General features: G+C 40.1%; 1 protein-coding gene across 7 annotated transcripts in view; it reads left to right on the top strand.

The window, feature by feature from the left end:
- The window catches only part of LOC145789334 (intermembrane lipid transfer protein VPS13-like), a 41713-nt gene extending 21765 nt beyond the window's left edge, over nucleotides 1–19948 (top strand). For 3 of the 7 annotated variants that reach the window (XM_082872970.1, XM_082872969.1, XM_082872968.1), the window contains exons 12-15: nucleotides 17371–17727; nucleotides 18354–18512; nucleotides 18622–18909; nucleotides 19106–19377. In XM_082872970.1, the coding sequence (XP_082729096.1) occupies nucleotides 17371–17727; nucleotides 18354–18512; nucleotides 18622–18909; nucleotides 19106–19267 (966 nt within the window). In that variant the 3' untranslated portion in view covers nucleotides 19268–19377. Of the gene's footprint in view, nucleotides 1–17370; nucleotides 17728–18353; nucleotides 18513–18621; nucleotides 18910–19105; nucleotides 19378–19552 lie in introns of those variants that run through there. The other 4 variants (XM_082872971.1, XM_082872972.1, XM_082872973.1 and 1 more) reach the window with 4 other exon arrangements.
- The last annotated feature ends 3265 nt before the right edge of the window (nucleotides 19949–23213 follow it).

Raw genomic sequence — 23213 nt, 5'->3', positions numbered from 1 at the left:
ATAAAATCCAACTCCTCATCCGGTACTCCTAGTGTTTTGTTGGCACAAACAGGTAGAAATCCTAAAGCCTTCTCTTGCCTAAACTTCTCTCCGTGGATCATAGATTCCGGTGCTTCCGATCACATGACTAGTTTTTCCCATTTATTTAGTACCTATTTCCCTTGTTCCGGTCATGACAAAATCAGAATAGCCGATGGTAGTTTTTCACCTATTGCAGGAAAAGGATTTATTAAACTAACTGAGAAAATTAATCTCAATGCTGTTCTTCACGTCCCCAACTTAGCCTGTAACCTTTTGTCTGTCAGTAAACTATCTAAGGATTCTAATTGTCGTGTTACATTTTTTGAATCCCATTGTGAATTTCAGGACCAGAACTCGGGGATGATGATTGGGCGTGCTAGGATGCTTGAAGATCTTTACTACTTTGATGAAGTACCTGTTAGTAATAAAAAAGCTCAGAGCTTTAATAGTACTAGTTCAATCTCTGTTCGAGAAAAAATAATGCTATGGCACTACAGGCTAGGACATCCTAGTTTTCTTTATCTGAAACATTTATTTCCAGAATTATTTAAAGGGATTGATTGTTCTTCTTTTCATTGTGAAAGTTGCATTTTTGCAAAATTTCATCGCTCTACTTATTTGCCAAAACCTTACCAGGCTTCCAAACCTTTTTATTTGATTCATAGTGATGTTTGGGGCCCTTCTAAAATCACTACTCTTTCTGGTAAAAGATGGTTTGTTACATTTATTGATGACCATACCCGCTTATGTTGGATTTATTTGATGAATAAAAAATCTGACGTGAAAAATTTATTCACAAATTTTTACAATATGATTGAAAACCAATTTCAAACCAAAATTGGTATTTTACATTCTGATAATGGAACAGAATTTTTCAATGAGCAGTTGGGTGAGTTTTTGGAAAAAAAGGGAATTTTTCATCAATCTACATGTCGGGATACCCCTCAACAAAATGGCATTGCAGAACGAAAAAATAAACATCTACTTGAAGTAGCACGTGCTATAATGTTTTACATGCATGTTCCTAAATATTTATGGGGTGAAGCAATTTTAACAGCCTCTTATTTGATAAACAGGATGCCTACAAAGGTGTTAACATACAAAACGCCTTTCGATTGTCTCAAAACTTTTTTTCCTGACACGAGGTTGTTTTCTGATTTACCCGCCAAAGTTTTTGGATGTACTGCCTATGTTCATGTTCCTAGTCAATTTCGTTCAAAACTTGACCCCCGTGCTATAAAATGTGTTTTTTTGGGTTATTCCTCAAACAAAAAGGGGTATAAGTGTTTCGACCCTCAAACCAAGAAATTTCATGTGAGTATGGATGTGTCATTTGTGGAAACAAAATCCTATTTCCCCAACACTTCTCTTCAGGGGGAGACAAGTGGAGTAGAAGACCGTTTTTGGGATATTTCTATCCCGCTCCCCAATGTCATTTATCCTACACAAAAACCACATCTGTCTGATAATGATCACTTAGGAGAACCAAGTTCTATGGTGCCTAGTCAAGAAGATTCTTGTTTAGGGGGAGAAGTACTACAAAATGATCTAAATCCTGAGCTTCAGGTTTATACTAGGAAGCGATTTCATCTGAGGAATAATGACCCGAATGTCCATCCTAATGACCCGAATGTCCACCCGAGTTCTGGCATCGAAATTTTAGGTAATCCTATTCCTTCTATTTCCGACCTTGATGTTCCTATAGCAATTAGGAAAGGTGTCCGAAATTGCATTAAACATCCTATTGCAAATTACCTCTCCTATCAAAGACTGTCTAAAAACCATAGAGCTTTCACATCTAGGATTTCACACTTGTTTGTTCCAAGGAATATACAGGAAGCATTGGATGATCCGAATTGGAAATTAGCAGTCATGGAGGAGATGAATGCTTTAAGGAGAAGTGGTACTTGGGAGATAGTTGATCTACCCAAAGACAAGAAAACAGTTGGGTGTAAATGGGTGTTTACGATAAAATGTAACGCAGATGGAAGCGTTGAGAGATACAAGGCGAGACTGGTGGCTAAAGGCTTCACTCAAACTTATGGGATCGACTATCAGGAGACGTTTGCTCCTGTTGCTAAAATAAATTCCATCAGAGTACTGTTATCTCTTGCAGTAAATTCAGATTGGCCTCTACATCAACTTGACATTAAAAATGCATTTCTCAATGGTGATCTTGAAGAGGAGGTGTTCATGAGCCTACCGCCGGGATTTGAGCAGAGACTTGGAAGCGACAGAGTATGCAGATTGAACAAGTCATTATACGGACTCAAACAATCACCAAGAGCATGGTTTGAACGCTTTGGGAAGGCAGTTATCAGTTGTGGCTTCTCGCAGAGTCAAGCAGATCACACAATATTTTATAAACATTCAAAAAACAGTAAAATTGCAATTTTGATTGTTTATGTTGATGACATCATTTTAACTGGTAATGATGAAGCAGAGTTAGCAGCCCTCAAAGAGAAACTCGCAAAAGAATTTCACATTAAGGATCTGGGAGCCCTCAAGTATTTCCTCGGAATGGAATTTGCAAGATCCAAGGAAGGTATATTCGTTAATCAGAGAAAATATGTTCTTGATCTCCTTGGAGAAACAGGTATGCTTGGTTGTAAGATGGTGGAGACTCCGATCGAGCCTAACTTGAAGTTACAAGCTGCTAAGGCTGAAGAAGTCAAAGAGAGGGAACAATATCAGCGACTTGTCGGGAAATTGATTTACTTGTCTCATACGCGGCCTGATATTGCCTTTGCAGTCAGCATGGTAAGTCAGTTCATGCACTCACCAGGGGCAGAGCACTTTGAGGCCGTTTATAAGATCTTAAGATATTTGAAAGGAACTCCAGGGAGAGGCTTACTGTTCAAGAAACATGGACATCTTCAAGTTGAAGTATACACAGGTGCAGACTGGGCAGGAAGTGTTACAGACAGGAGATCAACATCCGGATACTGCTCCTTTGTAGGTGGGAACCTAGTTACATGGCGGAGTAAAAAACAGAATGTGGTAGCTAGAAGTAGTGCAGAAGCAGAGTTCAGAGCTGTTGCCCATGGAATCTGTGAAGTAATGTGGATTAAAAGAATTCTTGAAGAATTAAAGCTTTCTCACCCGACACCTATGAAGGTCTATTGTGACAACAAAGCAGCTATATCTATAGCTCATAATCCAGTTCTACATGATCGCACAAAACATATAGAAGTGGATAAACATTTCATCAAGGAGAAAATCAATGCTGGCATAATCTGTATGACCTACCTTCCAACAGGTGAACAATTAGCTGATGTGCTAACGAAGGGACTACACAAGAAGCAATTTGATAAGCTGACTAGCAAGCTGGCTATGGAAGATATCTTCAAACCAGCTTGAGGGGGAGTGCTGGAAATTTGTGTTAATGCATATAATAAGATAGTGGCATATGATAGTGGTGTTGGTGGTAGATAGTGGCATGTATAGAATATGATAGTGGTGTTGGTGGTAGATAGTGGCATGTATAGAATATGATAGTGGTGTTGGTGGTAGATAGTGGCATGTATATAATATGATAGTGGTAGATAGTGGTAATATATAATATGTAAGTGGCATATAATGGGTTATAATGATGTTTGTAATATCTCCTATATAAGGAGTGTCATTTGGTCTTGTAAAATAAGAAGTTTTGAATATAACAGAAATATATTCCTTCTTCCTCATATTTTCGGAGTTCTTCTTCCTCATATTTTCTAAGTACTAGTTTTTCCCATTTATTTAGTACCTATTTCCCTTGTTCTGGTCATGACAAAATCAGAATAGCCGATGGTAGTTTTTCACCTATTGCAGGAAAAGGATTTATTAAACTAACTGAGAAAATTAATCTCAATGCTGTTCTTCACGTCCCCAACTTAGCCTGTAACCTTTTGTCTCTCAGTAAACTATCTAAGGATTCTAATTGTCGTGTTACATTTTTTGAATCGCACTGTGAATTTCAGGACCAGAACTCAGGGATGATGATTGGGCGTGCTAGGATGCTTGAAGGTCTTTACTACTTTGATGAAGTACCTGTTAGTAATAAAAAAGCTCAGAGCTTTAATAGTACTAGTTCAATCTCTGTTCGAGAAAACATAATGCTATGGCACTATAGGCTAGGACATCCTAGTTTTCTTTATCTGAAACATTTATTTCCAGAATTATTTAAAGGGATTGATTGTTCTTCTTTTCATTGTGAAAGTTGCATTTTTGCAAAATTTCATCGCTCTACTTATTTGCCAAAACCTTACCAGGCTTCCAAACCTTTTTATTTGATTCATAGTGATGTTTGGGGCCCTTCTAAAATCACTACTATTTCTGGTAAAAGATGGTTTGTTACATTTATTGATGACCATACCCGCTTATGTTGGATTTATTTGATGAATAAAAAATCTGACGTGAAAAATTTATTCACAAATTTTTACAATATGATTGAAAACCAATTTCAAACCAAAATTGGTATTTTACATTCTGATAATGGAACAGAATTTTTCAATGAGCAGTTGGGTGAGTTTTTGGAAAAAAAGGGAATTTTTCATCAATCTACATGTCGGGATACCCCTCAACAAAATGGCATTGCAGAACGAAAAAATAAACATCTACTTGAAGTAGCACGTGCTATAATGTTTTACATGCATGTTCCTAAATATTTATGGGGTGAAGCAATTTTAACAGCCTCTTATTTGATAAACAGGATGCCTACAAAGGTGTTAACATACAAAACGCCTTTCGATTGTCTCAAAACTTTTTTTCCTGACACGAGGTTGTTTTCTGATTTACCCGCCAAAGTTTTTGGATGTACTGCCTATGTTCATGTTCCTAGTCAATTTCGTTCAAAACTTGACCCCCGTGCTATAAAATGTGTTTTTTTGGGTTATTCCTCAAACAAAAAGGGGTATAAGTGTTTCGATCCTCAAACCAAGAAATTTCATGTGAGTATGGATGTGTTATTTGTGGAAACAAAATCCTATTTCCCCAACACTTCTCTTCAGGGGGAGACAAGTGGAGTAGAAGACCGTTTTTGGGATATTTCTATCCCGCTCCCCAATGTCATTTATCCTACACAAAAACCACATCTGTCTGATAATGATCACTTAGGAGAACCAAGTTCTATGGTGCCTAGTCAAGAAGATTCTTGTTTAGGGGGAGAAGTACTACAAAATGATCTAAATCCTGAGCTTCAGGTTTATACTAGGAAGCGATTTCATCTGAGGAATAATGACCCGAATGTCCATCCTAATGACCCGAATGTCCACCCGAGTTCTGGCATCGAAATTTTAGGTAATCCTATTCCTTCTATTTCCGACCTTGATGTTCCTATAGCAATTAGGAAAGGTGTCCGAAATTGCATTAAACATCCTATTGCAAATTACCTCTCCTATCAAAGACTGTCTAAAAACCATAGAGCTTTCACATCTAGGATTTCACACTTGTTTGTTCCAAGGAATATACAGGAAGCATTGGATGATCCGAATTGGAAATTAGCAGTCATGGAGGAGATGAATGCTTTAAGGAGAAGTGGTACTTGGGAGATAGTTGATCTACCCAAAGACAAGAAAACAGTTGGGTGTAAATGGGTGTTTACGATAAAATGTAACGCAGATGGAAGCGTTGAGAGATACAAGGCGAGACTGGTGGCTAAAGGCTTCACTCAAACTTATGGGATCGACTATCAGGAGACGTTTGCTCCTGTTGCTAAAATAAATTCCATCAGAGTACTGTTATCTCTTGCAGTAAATTCAGATTGGCCTCTACATCAACTTGACATTAAAAATGCATTTCTCAATGGTGATCTTGAAGAGGAGGTGTTCATGAGCCTACCGCCGGGATTTGAGCAGAGACTTGGAAGCGACAGAGTATGCAGATTGAACAAGTCATTATACGGACTCAAACAATCACCAAGAGCATGGTTTGAACGCTTTGGGAAGGCAGTTATCAGTTGTGGCTTCTCGCAGAGTCAAGCAGATCACACAATATTTTATAAACATTCAAAAAACAGTAAAATTGCAATTTTGATTGTTTGTGTTGATGACATCATTTTAACTGGTAATGATGAAGCAGAGTTAGCAGCCCTCAAAGAGAAACTCGCAAAAGAATTTCACATTAAGGATCTGGGATCTCTCAAGTATTTCCTCGGAATGGAATTTACAAGATCCAAGGAAGGTATATTCGTTAATCAGAGAAAATATGTTCTTGATCTCCTTGGAGAAACAGGTATGCTTGGTTGTAAGATGGTGGAGACTCCGATCGAGCCTAACTTGAAGTTACAAGCTGCTAAGGCTGAAGAAGTCAAAGAGAGGGAACAATATCAGCGACTTGTCGGGAAATTGATTTACTTGTCTCATACGCGGCCTGATATTGCCTTTGCAGTCAGCATGGTAAGTCAGTTCATGCACTCACCAGGGGCAGAGCACTTTGAGGCCGTTTATAAGATCTTAAGATATTTGAAAGGAACTCCAGGGAGAGGCTTACTGTAACAACCCTCATACTGTTTACTGATTAATGACCGATTGATCACCAGTTACTGTTAAACGGAACTGATAATGACTGATAACTGACCGATAATTGAACTGATTAAAAGTACTGAACTGACTGACTGAAACTGGAACTGAATTGACTGAGTATATGTTAGTTAATTTCATTCTATCTGTTTGATTGTCTGATTATCTGTTCATGTTGATATGTTTAAACTGCTAATGGAAGGCCTTATCGGCGGCCGAATTAGAAACCGATTGATGTTCCGTGACCCTCATAATTAATGTGATTTTATGGTATATTTATCTGAAAATTGATTAGGTATGATTAAATTAGATTAAATAAGCCAATTAAAGAGTTTGCCATATTTACCATTTTGCCACTATCTCATATACACACACTTGAGCCTTATGTACACACTTGAAGAACATTTTGCTCAGCCATTTTGAGCACATCACCGACCTTGAGGGAGAGAGGGAGAGAATAGAAGTGTTCTTGTTAATTTAGCTTGTGAATCTTGAAGAATTGAAAGTGTATTTGCATGTTTGAGCTCCCTCACCTCTAATTCTACACCCAAGGTAGGACATCCATCTTCTTGTTGCTGTTCTTGAGTTCATTCTTGCACAATTCATGCCTCATTTGTAGAGCTAAGCCATGATTTGGTCCATTAATGATGGATTGAAGATCATTTCTTGCATGCATGTTGGTATTGTTGCATTTTGAGGTTGATTACATGGACATTAGTGCATGCATGCTCATATTGTTGTTATAGACCATGTTTCCATCTGATTTGAAAAGAAATGAGCTCATTTGATCAAGCTTTGGAGCTTTGATTTGGTTTAAATCCTTGCATGTTTGCATGTTCTTCATATTCTTGAAAATGGGTTTGAATATGGTTCTAATTGACTCACCTTTGGGGCTTGAATTCATAAATTGAGCTTTGAAACTTGTTATACATTGAATTTAATGATGTTTTCCAGAATTTGGGCCCAAGAGGTCGAGTTTGGAGTGGTTGAATGCTTGGTTTGAGCTTGGGAGGCAAATCTGGAAATTCCAGATTTGGCTTCCTCGCTCGAGCGAAGGATTCCCCGCTCGAGCGAGCACCTTTGTCCAGGGCTCCGCTCGAGCGACCATCGAGCGACCATCGCGCGTAAAATTTCAGCATCCAGTACTTTTACTGTTTTGCAGACCGCTCGAGCAAAGGATTCCTCGCTCGAGCGAAGCCTTTGATTTTGGACTTACGCTCGAGCGTAGAAAGTCTCGCTCGAGCGAGGCTCCTATTTTCAGCAAACTTTGCGAAATATTTTCTAAGTGTATTTTTGCATCCTCATCCCATCCTAGGCATTCTTAGGCCTAGTTTAAGACATTTAGATGAGGATATCGTTGTAGAACACACCAAGGCAAATTAGGGATTAAGTTATAAGATTTCCCAACTGTGTAGCTTAGTGTGTTCAACCTGTTAACTGTGTAGGGTTGGCGACTGGGGAGACACGCTCTAGCATACTGTAGCCCAGAACTCTGTGAGTAACAATTGTGTAAAGATATGTTCAACTGATTATCTTCTGAATACTGAACTGAACTGTTTACTGAACTGGTATTATTTACTGAATGAATGTATGTCCTTTATTTCTGAACTGTACTGTGGCATCCTTAGTATCTACGGTTTACTGTTACTGTTACTGTCACAGAGATCTCTGTCGGTTTCCTTGTGGAACCACTACTGTTTACTGACTGATGGCCATCATTACTGTTCGGTCTTTTAAGACCTACTGTTACTGTTATGCTAATGGATGTACCACATATGACTGTTTACTGTACTGAGCAACTGAATTACTGATTGAAATGAACTGTTTTCATTACTGTAAGGACATTCATTCTAAACCCCTTTACGCTTTATGTTATTCACTGGGCTTTAGCTCACTGCTCATATATATATGTAGGTGTTCAGGCACCAGACCGCAGCTAGAGGCGTCAGGGTTACTTCAGTTTTGTCAAGCCAGCCTTTGTGCCTCACTGTGAGGTTCCGAGTTGCCATGCTATGGCTTGGGGGTGTTTTGTCTGTTTTTCCCCCTTCTGTACTGTTTTACTGTTTTGTATAGACCGTACTGTTTTGTACAGACAGAATGTTTCTGTACTGTTCTGTAGGGTTGAGTCCCTAGTTGAATGGATGTGAATATTGTACATACTGTTCTGTACTGTTTATGTATGAATGTATGAAAAGCCTTTTTGCATACAGACTGTCACAGCTCAATGGACACTATTTATTTACTGTATTGGCTTCCGCCAGGCCCTGTACTCTGTTTTACTGTATTACTGTTCTGCAGGCCTTCGGTAATCTCGGATTACTGGCCGGTTACGGTACTAAACCCATAGGGCCGGGTTTGGGTCGTGACAGAGTGGTATCAGAGCGATACTTACCACGAGTTATACCGCACACACGTGTCCAAATGAGCTATAGGGTGTCCTCGAAAAGTGATTAGGACATCTCATGAACTTGAAAAGTGTGTGGCTATGTTATGACTGAATATCTGTTAATGTGTTAAACTATGAAACAAATGATTGCTTATGTTTAAAACTGTTATAACTGCTTATAGTGAAATGGACAATGCAAATGAACCTGAGTCCTCATCTACTGAGGCAAGAATGGAAAGAATGGAAAGAATGATAGAACTGATAACTGCTAGACTGGAACAACAACAGAACCAACAGCCTCCTCCTCCTCCTCCGGTACAGCCGGAACCTAATGCGAATGCGGATGATGGGGATATTATTGCTCTCACCCATAAATTCAGTAAGATGAAACCGCCATCCTTCCAGGGAGGCCTTGAACCGTTAAAAGCTGAAGCGTGGGTGCTTGAGACAGAGAAATTATTTGAGGTGTTCCCGTGCTCTGAAGCGAATAAAGTACTGTTAGCTACCTTCACCTTACAAGAAGAAGCTAGAAGGTGGTGGATGTTAATCCGTGAAACAAACACTGTTATGACTTGGGCTCAGTTCAAGGAGTCCTTCTTTGAAAAGTACTTCCCTCAGTGTGTCAGGGATAGAAAAGTGACTGAATTTGAACAGCTGAAGCAGGGCACAATGTCCGTTGCAGAATATGAAACCAAATTTACTGAACTTGCCCGTTATGCACCGCACATGGTGGATACTGAATATAAGAAGGCCAGAAAATTTGAAGGTGGCCTTAATGTGGCAATACTTGACCGGATAAATGTTTTGAAATTACCGACTTTTGTGGGTGTTCTCGACCGGGCATTGATGGCCGAGTCGAACATTGCAGCAGTGAAACAATCTGAAACACCAACAACTGAATGGCATGGAAAAAGGCAGGGTTTCAAATTTAAGAAAGGCAAGCACAACCCAGCCAATAAGAAACAGAATACGGGGTTGACAACTAGCCCCAGCCAAGGGAGTGGTTTCATACCACCCTGTTCTGAATGTGGCAAGAAGCACAAAGGGGTTTGCTACACAATATCTGGAGCCTGTTACAGGTGTGGCAAGGTGGGCCACATGGTTAAAGACTGCCCCTCTGCTCCACAAGCCAGTGGTAAAGCTGCACCAAGCGCAGCAGCATCAAATGCTCCACCAAAGCCTAACCCCAGAGCTACCGGGAAAGAGCCTGTGAGGCAAGGCCGAGTGTTCGCACTAGTACCGGGAGATGTGCAGAATACCGAGACCGTTGTGTCAGGTATTCTCTCTATTTGTGCACAAAATGCATATGTATTAATTGATTCGGGGTCTACGCATTCTTATGTATCGCATGCTTTCTCACGGAAATTGAATAGACCCTTAGAACCTATGAACTGTCTGCTAGTCGTATCATCACCCGTAGGGGGATCCATGACATGTGCTTATATGTACCCCGCATGTGAAATTATTGTTGGGGATATGCATCTGTTTATTGATTTACTGCCATTGAACATTGATCATTTTGACGTAATATTGGGGATGGATTGGTTACAAAAATATCATGCCACTATTGACTGTGTGACCAAGCAAGTTGTTTTCCGTCCACCTGGTCTACCTGAATTTGTGTTTAATGGGAGTGGAGTAGTACCTCCTCCGTATTTGATTTCGTCAGTAAAAGCTGTTAAATTAATTAGAAAGGGGTGTAAAGGATATCTGTGTTCTGTACTGACTGTGTCTACTGATGATAGTGTTAAAACTGATGTGAATTGTATTCCTATAGTCAGGGAATTTCCAGATGTTTTCCCAGATAATCTTCCAGGAGATTTGACTGACAGGGAGATTGAATTTACCGTTGATGTGATTCCCGGAACACAACCAGTTTCTAAAGCTCCCTACCGAATGGCTCCAACTGAACTGAAAGAACTGAAAGTGCAACTGCAAGAACTGTTAGACAAAAAGTTTATCAGACCTAGCACTTCACCATGGGGTGCTCCTGTTTTGTTTGTCAAGAAGAAAGATGGCTCACTGAGACTGTGCATCGACTACCGTGAACTGAATAAGGTAACTGTAAAGAACAAATACCCATTGCCACGCATTGATGATTTATTTGATCAGTTACAGGGTGCACAAGTGTTTTCTAAGATTGATCTCAGATCGGGGTATCATCAACTGAAGGTTAAACCGGAAGACATTGATAAAACTGCTTTTAGAACGAGGTATGGACATTATGAATTTCTAGTTATGCCTTTTGGAGTCACGAACGCACCAGCTGCTTTTATGGACCTCATGAACAGAGTTTTTAAACCGTACCTTGATGACTTTATTGTTGTATTTATCGATGACATATTGATTTACTCCAAAAGTATAGAACAGCATGAACATCATCTGAGACTTGCCCTACAAACCTTAAGGGAACAGAAACTGTATGCTAAACTGTCTAAATGTGAATTTTGGCTTGACCATGTTATGTTTTTGGGGCATGTTGTTAGCAAAGATGGAATTTCTGTTGATCCGCAGAAAATTGAAGCTGTAGTGAACTGGCCTAGACCAACAAATGTGACTGAAGTCCGAAGCTTTTTGGGACTGGCTGGATATTACAGAAGATTTGTCAAAGATTTCTCCAAAATTGCTCTACCATTGACTCAGTTAACTCAAAAGGGGACATCATTTGACTGGACCGACCAAAGAGAATCTGCTTTCCAGGAGTTGAAAACTCGATTAGTGACTGCACCAGTTCTTACCCTACCTTCAGGTACGGATGGTTATACTGTATTTAGTGATGCTTCTCATAAGGGTTTGGGGTGTGTTTTAATGCAGAATGGGAGAGTTATTGCTTATGCTTCCCGACAACTGAGACCACATGAAAAGAACTACCCGACCCATGATCTGGAACTTGCTGCAGTAGTATTTGCCCTGAAAATCTGGCGTCACTATCTCTACGGGGTGACATGTGAAGTATATACCGACCACAAGAGTTTAAAGTATTTCTTCACACAGAAAGAACTGAATATGAGACAGCGGAGATGGCTAGAACTGATTAAAGATTATGACCTACAGATATTGTACCATCCGGGAAAAGCCAATACCGTTGCCGATGCATTGAGCCGGAAATCGATTGGAAACTTAGCCTATTTGCTTACAGGACAGAAAGAGTTGCTTTGTGACCTTGAAAAATCTAAAATTGAAATTGTTTTGAGAGAACAAGGTGGAACCTTAGCTGCTATTTCTGCTCAACCGGCGCTGATTGAAGAGATTAAAGAGAAACAGCAACTGGATGACTTCTTGAAGAAGATCATCGAAGAAAGAGAATCTAAACCGAGACCGGGATTCAAATTTGAGAATAACGTACTGAAATTTCAAGAAAGACTGTGTGTACCAAATGATACTGAACTGAAAAGAAGAGTTCTGCAAGAGGGCCACAACTCAAGATTGTCTATCCATCCGGGGAATACGAAAATGTACCAAGATCTGAAACAGAATTTCTGGTGGCCGGGAATGAAGAAAGAGATTGCCGACTTTGTGTCCAAATGTCTTCATTGCCAACAGGTCAAAGCTGAACATCAGCGACCTGCCGGATTATTGCAACCTCTACCCATACCAGAGTGGAAATGGGAGCATATCACGATGGATTTTATCGTTGGATTACCTCACTCCAGAAAAGGTATGGATTCAATTTGGGTTATTGTTGATAGACTAACCAAATCTGCTCACTTCTTACCTGTCAAGACGATTTATAATGCGGACAAATTGGCTGTTATCTATATTGATGAAATCGTTAGACTGCATGGAGTGCCTGTGTCTATTGTTTCTGACAGGGATTCGAAGTTTACATCGAGGTTTTGGCAAAGCCTACAGACTGCATTGGGTACTGAATTGAGGCTGAGTAGTGCCTATCATCCTCAGACAGATGGCCAATCTGAAAGGACCATCCAAACTCTGGAGGATCTACTGAGAATGTGTGTCCTTGATTTTCAGGGAAACTGGGAAAGTCACTTGCCCTTAGCTGAATTCGCCTACAACAACAGTTACCATTCGAGTATTGGTATGGCGCCTTTTGAGGCATTGTATGGCAGGAAATGTAGATCTCCAATTTGCTGGGCAGAAGTTGGAGATGGGCCTTTGCTTGGGCCCGAGATTGTATATGAAACAACTGAAAAAGTGAAACTGATACAGCAAAGATTGAAAACTGCACAGAGTAGACAGAAAAGTTATGCAGACGTCAGAAGACGGGACAGAGAGTATGAAGTGGGTGATCACGTTTTTGTGAAAGTGACACCAATGAAAGGCCAGACTCGTTTCGGAGTCAAAGGCAAGCTAGCACCGAGATACGTCGGACCATACGAGATTATTGAGAAAATCAATCCGGTGGCGTATCAAGTTGCGCTTCCTCCTGAAATGGAGCACATGCATAACGTCTTCCACATTTCTATGTTAAGAGATTACCTTCGGGATCCCTTCCATGTAATAGAGCCTACCCACGTAGTGTTGAGTGATGACTACACTTACGAGGAACGGCCTATACAGATTGTAAACTGACGGATCAAGAAACTGAGGAACAAAGAGATCCCGTTAGTGAAAGTTGACTGGCAGAACCATGGGGGCGTGTATGCCACTTGGGAAAGGGAAGATGACATGGCCAAACGATATCCTGAACTGTTTCCACTGAATCCTGTTTTCTTCCAGAATGAAGGTAACTCGAGTTTAGAGGACTAAACTCTTTTTAAGGAGGGGAGACTGTAACAACCCTCATACTGTTTACTGATTAATGACCGATTGATCACCAGTTACTGTTAAACGGAACTGATAATGACTGATAACTGACCGATAATTGAACTGATTAAAAGTACTGAACTGACTGACTGAAACTGGAACTGAATTGACTGAGTATATGTTAGTTAATTTCATTCTATCTGTTTGATTGTCTGATTATCTGTTCATGTTGATATGTTTAAACTGCTAATGGAAGGCCTTATCGGCGGCCGAATTAGAAACCGATTGATGTTCCGTGACCCTCATAATTAATGTGATTTTATGGTATATTTATCTGAAAATTGATTAGGTATGATTAAATTAGATTAAATAAGCCAATTAAAGAGTTTGCCATATTTACCATTTTGCCACTATCTCATATACACACACTTGAGCCTTATGTACACACTTGAAGAACATTTTGCTCAGCCATTTTGAGCACATCACCGACCTTGAGGGAGAGAGGGAGAGAATAGAAGTGTTCTCGTTGATTTAGCTTGTGAATCTTGAAGAATTGAAAGTGTATTTGCATGTTTGAGCTCCCTCACCTCTAATTCTACACCCAAGGTAGGACATCCATCTTCTTGTTGCTGTTCTTGAGTTCATTCTTGCACAATTCATGCCTCATTTGTAGAGCTAAGCCATGATTTGGTCCATTAATGATGGATTGAAGATCATTTCTTGCATGCATGTTGGTATTGTTGCATTTTGAGGTTGATTACATGGACATTAGTGCATGCATGCTCATATTGTTGTTATAGACCATGTTTCCATCTGATTTGAAAAGAAATGAGCTCATTTGATCAAGCTTTGGAGCTTTGATTTGGTTTAAATCCTTGCATGTTTGCATGTTCTTCATATTCTTGAAAATGGGTTTGAATATGGTTCTAATTGACTCACCTTTGGGGCTTGAATTCATAAATTGAGCTTTGAAACTTGTTATACATTGAATTTAATGATGTTTTCCAGAATTTGGGCCCAAGAGGTCGAGTTTGGAGTGGTTGAATGCTTGGTTTGAGCTTGGGAGGCAAATCTGGAAATTCCAGATTTGGCTTCCTCGCTCGAGCGAAGGATTCCCCGCTCGAGCGAGCACCTTTGTCCAGGGCTCCGCTCGAGCGACCATCGAGCGACCATCGCGCGTAAAATTTCAGCATCCAGTACTTTTACTGTTTTGCAGACCGCTCGAGCGAAGGATTCCTCGCTCGAGCGAAGCCTTTGATTTTGGACTTACGCTCGAGCGTAGAAAGTCTCGCTCGAGCGAGGCTCCTATTTTCAGCAAACTTTGCGAAATATTTTCTAAGTGTATTTTTGCATCCTCATCCCATCCTAGGCATTCTTAGGCCTAGTTTAAGACATTTAGATGAGGATATCGTTGTAGAACACACCAAGGCAAATTAGGGATTAAGTTATAAGATTTCCCAACTGTGTAGCTTAGTGTGTTCAACCTGTTAACTGTGTAGGGTTGGCGACTGGGGAGACACGCTCTAGCATACTGTAGCCCAGAACTCTGTGAGTAACAATTGTGTAAAGATATGTTCAACTGATTATCTTCTGAATACTGAACTGAACTGTTTACTGAACTGGTATTATTTACTGAATGAATGTATGTCCTTTATTTCTGAACTGTACTGTGGCATCCTTAGTATCTACGGTTTACTGTTACTGTTACTGTCACAGAGATCTCTGTCGGTTTCCTTGTGGAACCACTACTGTTTACTGACTGATGGCCATCATTACTGTTCGGTCTTTTAAGACCTACTGTTACTGTTATGCTAATGGATGTACCACATATGACTGTTTACTGTACTGAGCAACTGAATTACTGATTGAAATGAACTGTTTTCATTACTGTAAGGACATTCATTCTAAACCCCTTTACGCTTTATGTTATTCACTGGGCTTTAGCTCACTGCTCATATATATATGTAGGTGTTCAGGCACCAGACCGCAGCTAGAGGCGTCAGGGTTACTTCAGTTTTGTCAAGCCAGCCTTTGTGCCTCACTGTGAGGTTCCGAGTTGCCATGCTATGGCTTGGGGGTGTTTTGTCTGTTTTTCCCCCTTCTGTACTGTTTTACTGTTTTGTATAGACCGTACTGTTTTGTACAGACGGAATGTTTCTGTACTGTTCTGTAGGGTTGAGTCCCTAGTTGAATGGATGTGAATATTGTACATACTGTTCTGTACTGTTTATGTATGAATGTATGAAAAGCCTTTTTGCATACAGACTGTCACAGCTCAATGGACACTATTTATTTACTGTATTGGCTTCCGCCAGGCCCTGTACTCTGTTTTACTGTATTACTGTTCTGCAGGCCTTCGGTAATCTCGGATTACTGGCCGGTTACGGTACTAAACCCATAGGGCCGGGTTTGGGTCGTGACACTTACTGTTCAAGAAACATGGACATCTTCAAGTTGAAGTATACACAGGTGCAGACTGGGCAGGAAGTGTTACAGACAGGAGATCAACATCCGGATACTGCTCCTTTGTAGGTGGGAATCTAGTTACATGGCGGAGTAAAAAACAGAATGTGGTAGCTAGAAGTAGTGCAGAAGCAGAGTTCAGAGCTGTTGCCCATGGAATCTGTGAAGTAATGTGGATTAAAAGAATTCTTGAAGAATTAAAGCTTTCTCACCCGACACCTATGAAGGTCTATTGTGACAACAAAGCAGCTATATCTATAGCTCATAATCCAGTTCTACATGATCGCACAAAACATATAGAAGTGGATAAACATTTCATCAAGGAGAAAATCAATGCTGGCATAATCTGTATGACCTACCTTCCAACAGGTGAACAATTAGCTGATGTGCTAACGAAGGGACTACACAAGAAGCAATTTGATAAGCTGACTAGCAAGCTGGCTATGGAAGATATCTTCAAACCAGCTTGAGGGGGAGTGCTGGAAATTTGTGTTAATGCGTATAATAAGATAGTGGCATATGATAGTGGTGTTGGTGGTAGATAGTGGCATGTATAGAATATGATAGTGGTGTTGGTGGTAGATAGTGGCATGTATAGAATATGATAGTGGTGTTGATGGTAGATAGTGGCATGTATATAATATGATAGTGGTAGATAGTGGTAATATATAATATGTAAGTGGCATATAATGGGTTATAATGATGTTTGTAATATCTCCTATATAAGGAGTGTCATTTGGTCTTGTAAAATAAGAAGTTTTGAATATAACAGAAATATATTCCTTCTTCCTCATATTTGATTAGTACTGCAGGAAGTTTACTTGAAAGGTTCAGCCCATTTTTTAACCAAGAATATAGGAAGTTTATTTCCAGAAAATGGCTAATAAAAAACCCTTCATGCATCAGTTTGGCCTCATTTTTCAACATCAACGCTGGTGGTCACTGTGACCCACCCTCTAGTTGAAGGTGGTGTAAAGAACTGCTTGTTAAATAATTCAGCTTCTTTTACTTTGAAAGATTAGCCTAATAGCCTATAGGTTGGTTAACTTCTGATTCATTATAGAGGGGCAGAGTGAAGAGATGGGATTTGCTTTTTATTATTACTTTGATTATCCCTGTTACGTGAGTTATTCATTGATAAGCCATCTTATAGCCTTTTTATGTAGTATTCAAGTGTAATCTATATATTTGTATGTATGCAAAGATATTTGTTTTGTTTTATTTATATACATGCACAGATATATATATATGTTTTGGGATATATTTATTTTCTTTTACATATCCTTTCTCATGCAGGAAAATAAAGGTGTAGAGGACTTTGGTGAGGTTATCAGAGAGGGAGGAGGAGCATTAGCAAAAGGCCTATTCAGAGGAGTCACTGGAATTTTGACAAAGCCTCTCAAAGGTGCAAAAGCTTCTGGCGTTGAGGGTTTTGTTCAGGGTGTTGGAAAAGGAATAACAGGTGCAGCTGCACAACCTGTGAGTGGGGTTCTGGATCTTTTGTCAAAAACAACTGAAGGTGCCAATGCTATGAGAATGAAGATAGCATCTGCTATTACTTCAGAAGATCAACTGCTCCGCAGGAGGCTGCCACGTGTAATTAGTGGCGATAGTTTGCTTCGACCATATGATGAGTACAAAGCAGAAGGACAGGTACTTGTTGCACTTGCTACTATTTGTTACCTATGGACCTATGGTACAGGAGTTCTTATGGGACTCCCTAGTACATGACTTCTGACAAGGGGGAATGTAATAATTTCAGGCATCATAATTATGTTACTAAGTGGTCTGATTATTTTTTCTCTTAGTTATCTATACTTCCAAGCCCTTGGACCAGATGGTCCTCTTACACACATCATGTGTGTGAATATCATTTTGATTGAAACTTCGAAACTAAATCCCCATCCAACCTATGGACTGGACCATATTTTTTTTCTTAGAAAATTGAAATGAAATTCTATTTGTGAGTTCCGCATGGATGAGAAAGCTGTCGGTGCTCTTTAAACTAGGATTTGGCATGCATGATATGGATGGATGGGAAGTAAATTAAGTAATTTATTGAACATGAGCTGGATAAAACATTGGAAGTGACATATGTAGAAACATAGTGAATCTATTATTTGAATTGATAGCCATTTCTAGTGAAGTTTTTTTTTTTTCCCCTCGGCACTTGCAATTATGTCCTCTCTCTATATATCTATACACACATACATATATGTCCATGAACATTGAAAATGCAACTCTAATGTTAACCTACTGACTGTATTGTTATCTTGAAGGTAATACTGCAATTAGCGAAATCAGGATCGTTTTTTGGCCAGGTTGATCTATTCAAAGTACGTGCAAAGTTCGCCTTATCAGATGCATATGAAGACCATTTTTCACTCCCTAAAAGCAAAATCTTTGTTGTCACTCATCGAAGAATCATACTGTTGCAAGTGAGTCAATTCGGTTCGACTTGAGGGACTGTGGTGCTAACCATTCTCCAATTACATTTGCCCTCAACTGCATCCAAACTGAAATGGTTTTGTGTTTTTGTCATTTCAGCAAACTTCCAACATTATTACGCAGAAGAAGTTTAACCCAGCAAGAGATCCCTGTTCAGTATTGTGGGATCTGCTGTTGGATGACTTGGTGACAATGGAATTGACTCATGGAAAGAAAGACCAACAAAATGCACCACCTTCACGGCCTATTCTTTATTTACAAACTAGATCAGCAGAGTCAAAGGAACCAGTTCGTGTCATAAAATGTTACCATGAATCCAATCAGGCTTTTGAGGTTTATTCTTCAATTGATCAAGCAATGAACCCCTACGGACCAAACCAATCAAAGGTTGGAGTGTCTAATGCTCTTAATTGTTTCAATCTTGCATAGTTCTTGTTTATTGTGGCCTCTATGAATCCTGTAATGCATCATACTTGAAACCAAACACTGCTTTCTAAAACCCTTTTGATGCATGGTTGAGAACCAGTTAAAAGGTTAGGTCTTGTAATTTACGATTGTGTTTTATTTTGTGCTGGTCATTCAGGCAACACTGAAAAGAAAAGTGACAAAACCATATTCACCAATCGCTGATATCTGCAGTGCTGAAGTAATTCCAAAAGAAGTGGCTTATATGTGGCCACCCCAGCAGGTGCCTGCATCGGTTCCACTAAGTTCAACTTTTGGCAGCAGCGTAAATTTGATGTGACGATGACATTACAGTCTGATGAAATTTGGTTAGTGACTATGTGCTAAGTGGGAATCGTTTTATGTCAAAAGCTTGTTCAGTTGGCGATTGTCAGGGTTTTTCCTACATCCTCATGCTAGCAAAAAGGTATGGCAAATGTATCTTTGGTTTATGAGCATTTCATAAACACTAGTTTAAATGGACCTTCATGCCACAAAATCAAGTTTGCAATTTCTCAGGTTCTGTTTGGATGAAATTTCTTGTTTCTTAAATTGTTTGAATATGACAGAGTAAAATATATTGCAGGTGTACCAAAGAAGCATCAAACAGTACCTTGAAGTGGATTCTATAGAGCCGTTCAACCAACTTTAATATAAGTAGGATTTGTTTGTCATATTTCTTATTCAAGAAAAGGATATGAAGGTTGTAAATATGTACATATATATGACATTTTAGCAGTTGTTCTCACATCCACCGCATGTGCAAAAATTGATGACGGTTATAACCATCTCGAATGTGGGCTTTGTTTGGAGGCAATTTTGGAAAATCAAAGAAGTGTGACAGAATTTGTTTTCACACCAAACTGGATGTGTTGCATCATATAATAGTACAGATATTTGTAGATCTAGAGCTCTAGAGAGTGTCTGTATTTGCTCAATCGGTAATTCTTGGGAATTGCACTTTAGCCCGGTGTTGCATATGTACTGTAGAAATTTAATGTATAAAGAGAAAAAGAGAATTGTATTATTGATTGATTGTATCTTGATATTCTATCTATTACAAATGGTGAGTGGCTCATTATATAGGAGAGGGTGAGTGTAGTAGGTGAGGAGTAGGTGGTGGTAGGTGAGTGTAGTAGGTGAGTGTGTGGTAGGTGATGGTAAGTGTGTGGTAGGTGATGGTAAATTTTAACAGCCCCCCACAAACTCAAGGAGGATAGGAACTAACCAACTTGAGTTTGGAGAGAGTTACAAAATAAGAAAATACATACAAATAAAAGAGGATAAGAGACACTGTATGGTCGTGTCAGACCATTGGTGAAGACACTGGATGGTGGTGTCATAACGTTGTAGAGGACACTGTATGGGGTGTCATAACCATGTAGAGGACACTGTATGGTGGTGTCATAACGGTGTAGAGGACAGTTTATGGGGTCATGTCGGACCGTTGTAGCAGACAATGTGGTGACAGTTTACGGAGTCTTGCTGGACCCTTGTAGAAACTAACCGGAATCAATGTCGGGACAGTTTACAAAGTCTTGTCGGACCCATGAAGGAGCTAACCGGAATCAATGTCGGGACAGTTTACAGAGTCTTGTCGGACCCTTAAAGGAGCTAACCGGAATCAATGTCGGGACAGTTTACAGAGTCTTGTCGGACCCTTGAAAAAGCTAACCGGTATCAAATGTCGGGACAGTTTATAGAGTCTTGTCGGACCCTTGTAAAAGTGGCACCCTCAAAAGGTGTGCCCAATTTTGTCAAAAGGCGTGCCATCAAAAGGCGTGCCCAATTCATCAAAAAGTGTGCCGGACATGATGGCGAGGCACGTGGGCGCCTTGGCTTGCGTGCCCGTTTGTCGGCTGGTGGTAAGAGGCGCGCGATGCGCGTGGCTGCCTCGGCTATAAGACAGAGGCTGAGGCTGAGGCAAAAAACCTGCGAAAGATATTCTGAGAGAGATTCTGTAACACTCTGTTTTCTGAGAGAGAATTCAGAGAGAGATACTGTGTAACACTCTGGTGCCTAGAAAATGGCTTCATCGTCTTCCCGCGGGCTGCTCACCCTCTTTCCCGACCTCAACGAGTCAACGAGAGAGAGAACTGGTGCGGTGGCACTGGAAACTCAACCAAGTGCCCCGGAGTTTGCCCCGTTGAACTTTCCGATGCGGTCGGTGGAGCAAAGAATGGCAGTGCAGTTGGATGTGGAGGCCAATCAGTATACTTTGAAGTCATGTGTGGAAACCATGACTGCGGTCACAAATTTGTCGAACCGGCTGCAGAATAGGGCAAATGAGGTGCAGCAGTTAAACTCCCAACTGGCTCTGCTCCAACGCATGTATAAGGATGCGCGAGCAGAGATAAGTGTGCTAAAGGCAGAAAACAAGGAGCTGAAGCGGAAGGCCACCGTGATGTTCCGATTTGGAGGTCCACCATATGCTGTAGTGGAGGAGTATGGGGGAGTGAACGTGCTCGGCGGCGTGGAAAACACGGAGGCAGCACCGTCAAGGGCCGCCCAGGATGGAGGCAAAAAGAAAAGACCGGCGGCAGAGTAGAGAAGAAGTGAAGGCGATGTGTGGCCGCTGCAGAAAAGAAAACAAATCTTTTGTTGTTTTTTTTTTTTTTTTTTTTTTTTTGTGTAGAAATGTGAGCGGGGTTAATTCCCTGTCATGAATAAAACGATGTGTGGTTTGTTTGTGTTTATGATGATTTTTTTTTTTTTTTCATTTTTTTTTATTTATTTATTTATTTATTTATTTATTTATTTTTTTTTTACAGAGCAGAAATAAGAATAAAAAAAAAGGATTAAAAATAAAATAAAAGAAAAATAAAAAACAAAAGAAAGAAATAATAATAATATGTTTCACACCATAATAATAATAATAATAATAATAATATGTTTAAAAAGTAGGGCGGTGGAAAGTAATATATATATATAAGATAAAGAGGGTTTGGGCGGTGGAGAATATGAAGATGGTTTTGAGTGGAGGATATTTTAAAATAGAAAAGGTTATATAATATATTTTTCTCTCCAATGTTCCCAAAAGCTGTCCGAGCATGCTCTGTCATATTCAAACTTATCTCAAATCTGGTTAACCTTTTCTCTGGTATCATCTTGCATATTTCTTCCCATACCTTGGCCCTTCATTTTCTCAGCATGGGCAAAATGAGTAACATTCTCATATAACAACTAGTTCAACTTTTCATTTCTTCTCTGCTGGTGACTGCTGATTCTGGAGAGCTGCAATCAGTACATGGCTTGCAAACTGGAGGAGGGAAGTCTGAAACACTAATCCGGAATGTTTGCTGCTTCTCTTCTTTTGAGGGAACATGGAGGAGAGCTTCCATAATAAGGATTTCCCAGTCACGTGACCGTAAAAATGAAAACCAGCTGTCATCTCCATTACGAACCGCCTTCAACTGAAAGATTCCAGAACCTTGGGGTCCAGAAACGGGAAATGAGCAAGATACAGAATGTCTCTTGTGAGCAACTGAAGGCGCCGGAAACCGCCTTGCGACCCCATGATTTGGTCTTCGGTTCCGACTTCACCGAGCTGCTGCTGTTGCTGCTTGATGGAGTTCTCTTCAGGAAGGAGATTAGCCTCTTCCCCAACATCCCTCCGCTTCGCTCTCTCTCTGTCAACAGTGTTCTGGCGGCTGGACATCATCCGACGACAGGGATTTTTGAAGGAGAACCAAAACAGTGTGATGGGTTTACTTTTAGGAAGGCGATCTTGATTGGATGGACAGAGATGGGTCTGGCAGAGGTGAGGGGAGTGATGGAAGAACTATCAAAAGTGTATAAAGGGAATGCATACAAGCTGATTACTAAGAACTGCAACCATTTCTGCAATGATGCTTGTAGCAGATATTGGAATTTGTGGTAGCGGATGGAATTTGTGGCAGCGGAGTGAAGGTATGTGTAGAAAATTCTAGCGGACTAGGTTGAGGTCCGGCGGACGGCTAAGGTGAGGTTGCCGCCCGCCGGGGAAGCAAAAATATTAGGTTTTAAACCTGCTCTGATACCATGTAGAAATTTAATGTATAAAGAGAAAAAGAGAATTGTATTATTGATTGATTGTATCTTGATATTCTATCTATTACAAATGGTGAGTGGCTCATTATATAGGAGAGGGTGAGTGTAGTAGGTGAGGAGTAGGTGGTGGTAGGTGAGTGTAGTAGGTGAGTGTGTGGTAGGTGATGGTAAGTGTGTGGTAGGTGATGGTAAATTTTAACATGTACACTGTATACATT

This window comes from Camellia sinensis, chromosome 6, assembly GCF_055761805.1.
Source record: "Camellia sinensis isolate YWXY chromosome 6, ASM5576180v1, whole genome shotgun sequence".
Lineage (NCBI taxonomy): Eukaryota > Viridiplantae > Streptophyta > Magnoliopsida > Ericales > Theaceae > Camellia > Camellia sinensis.
Note: the sequence above shows the minus strand (reverse complement) of the source record. Positions and strands in the feature narration are given on the sequence as shown.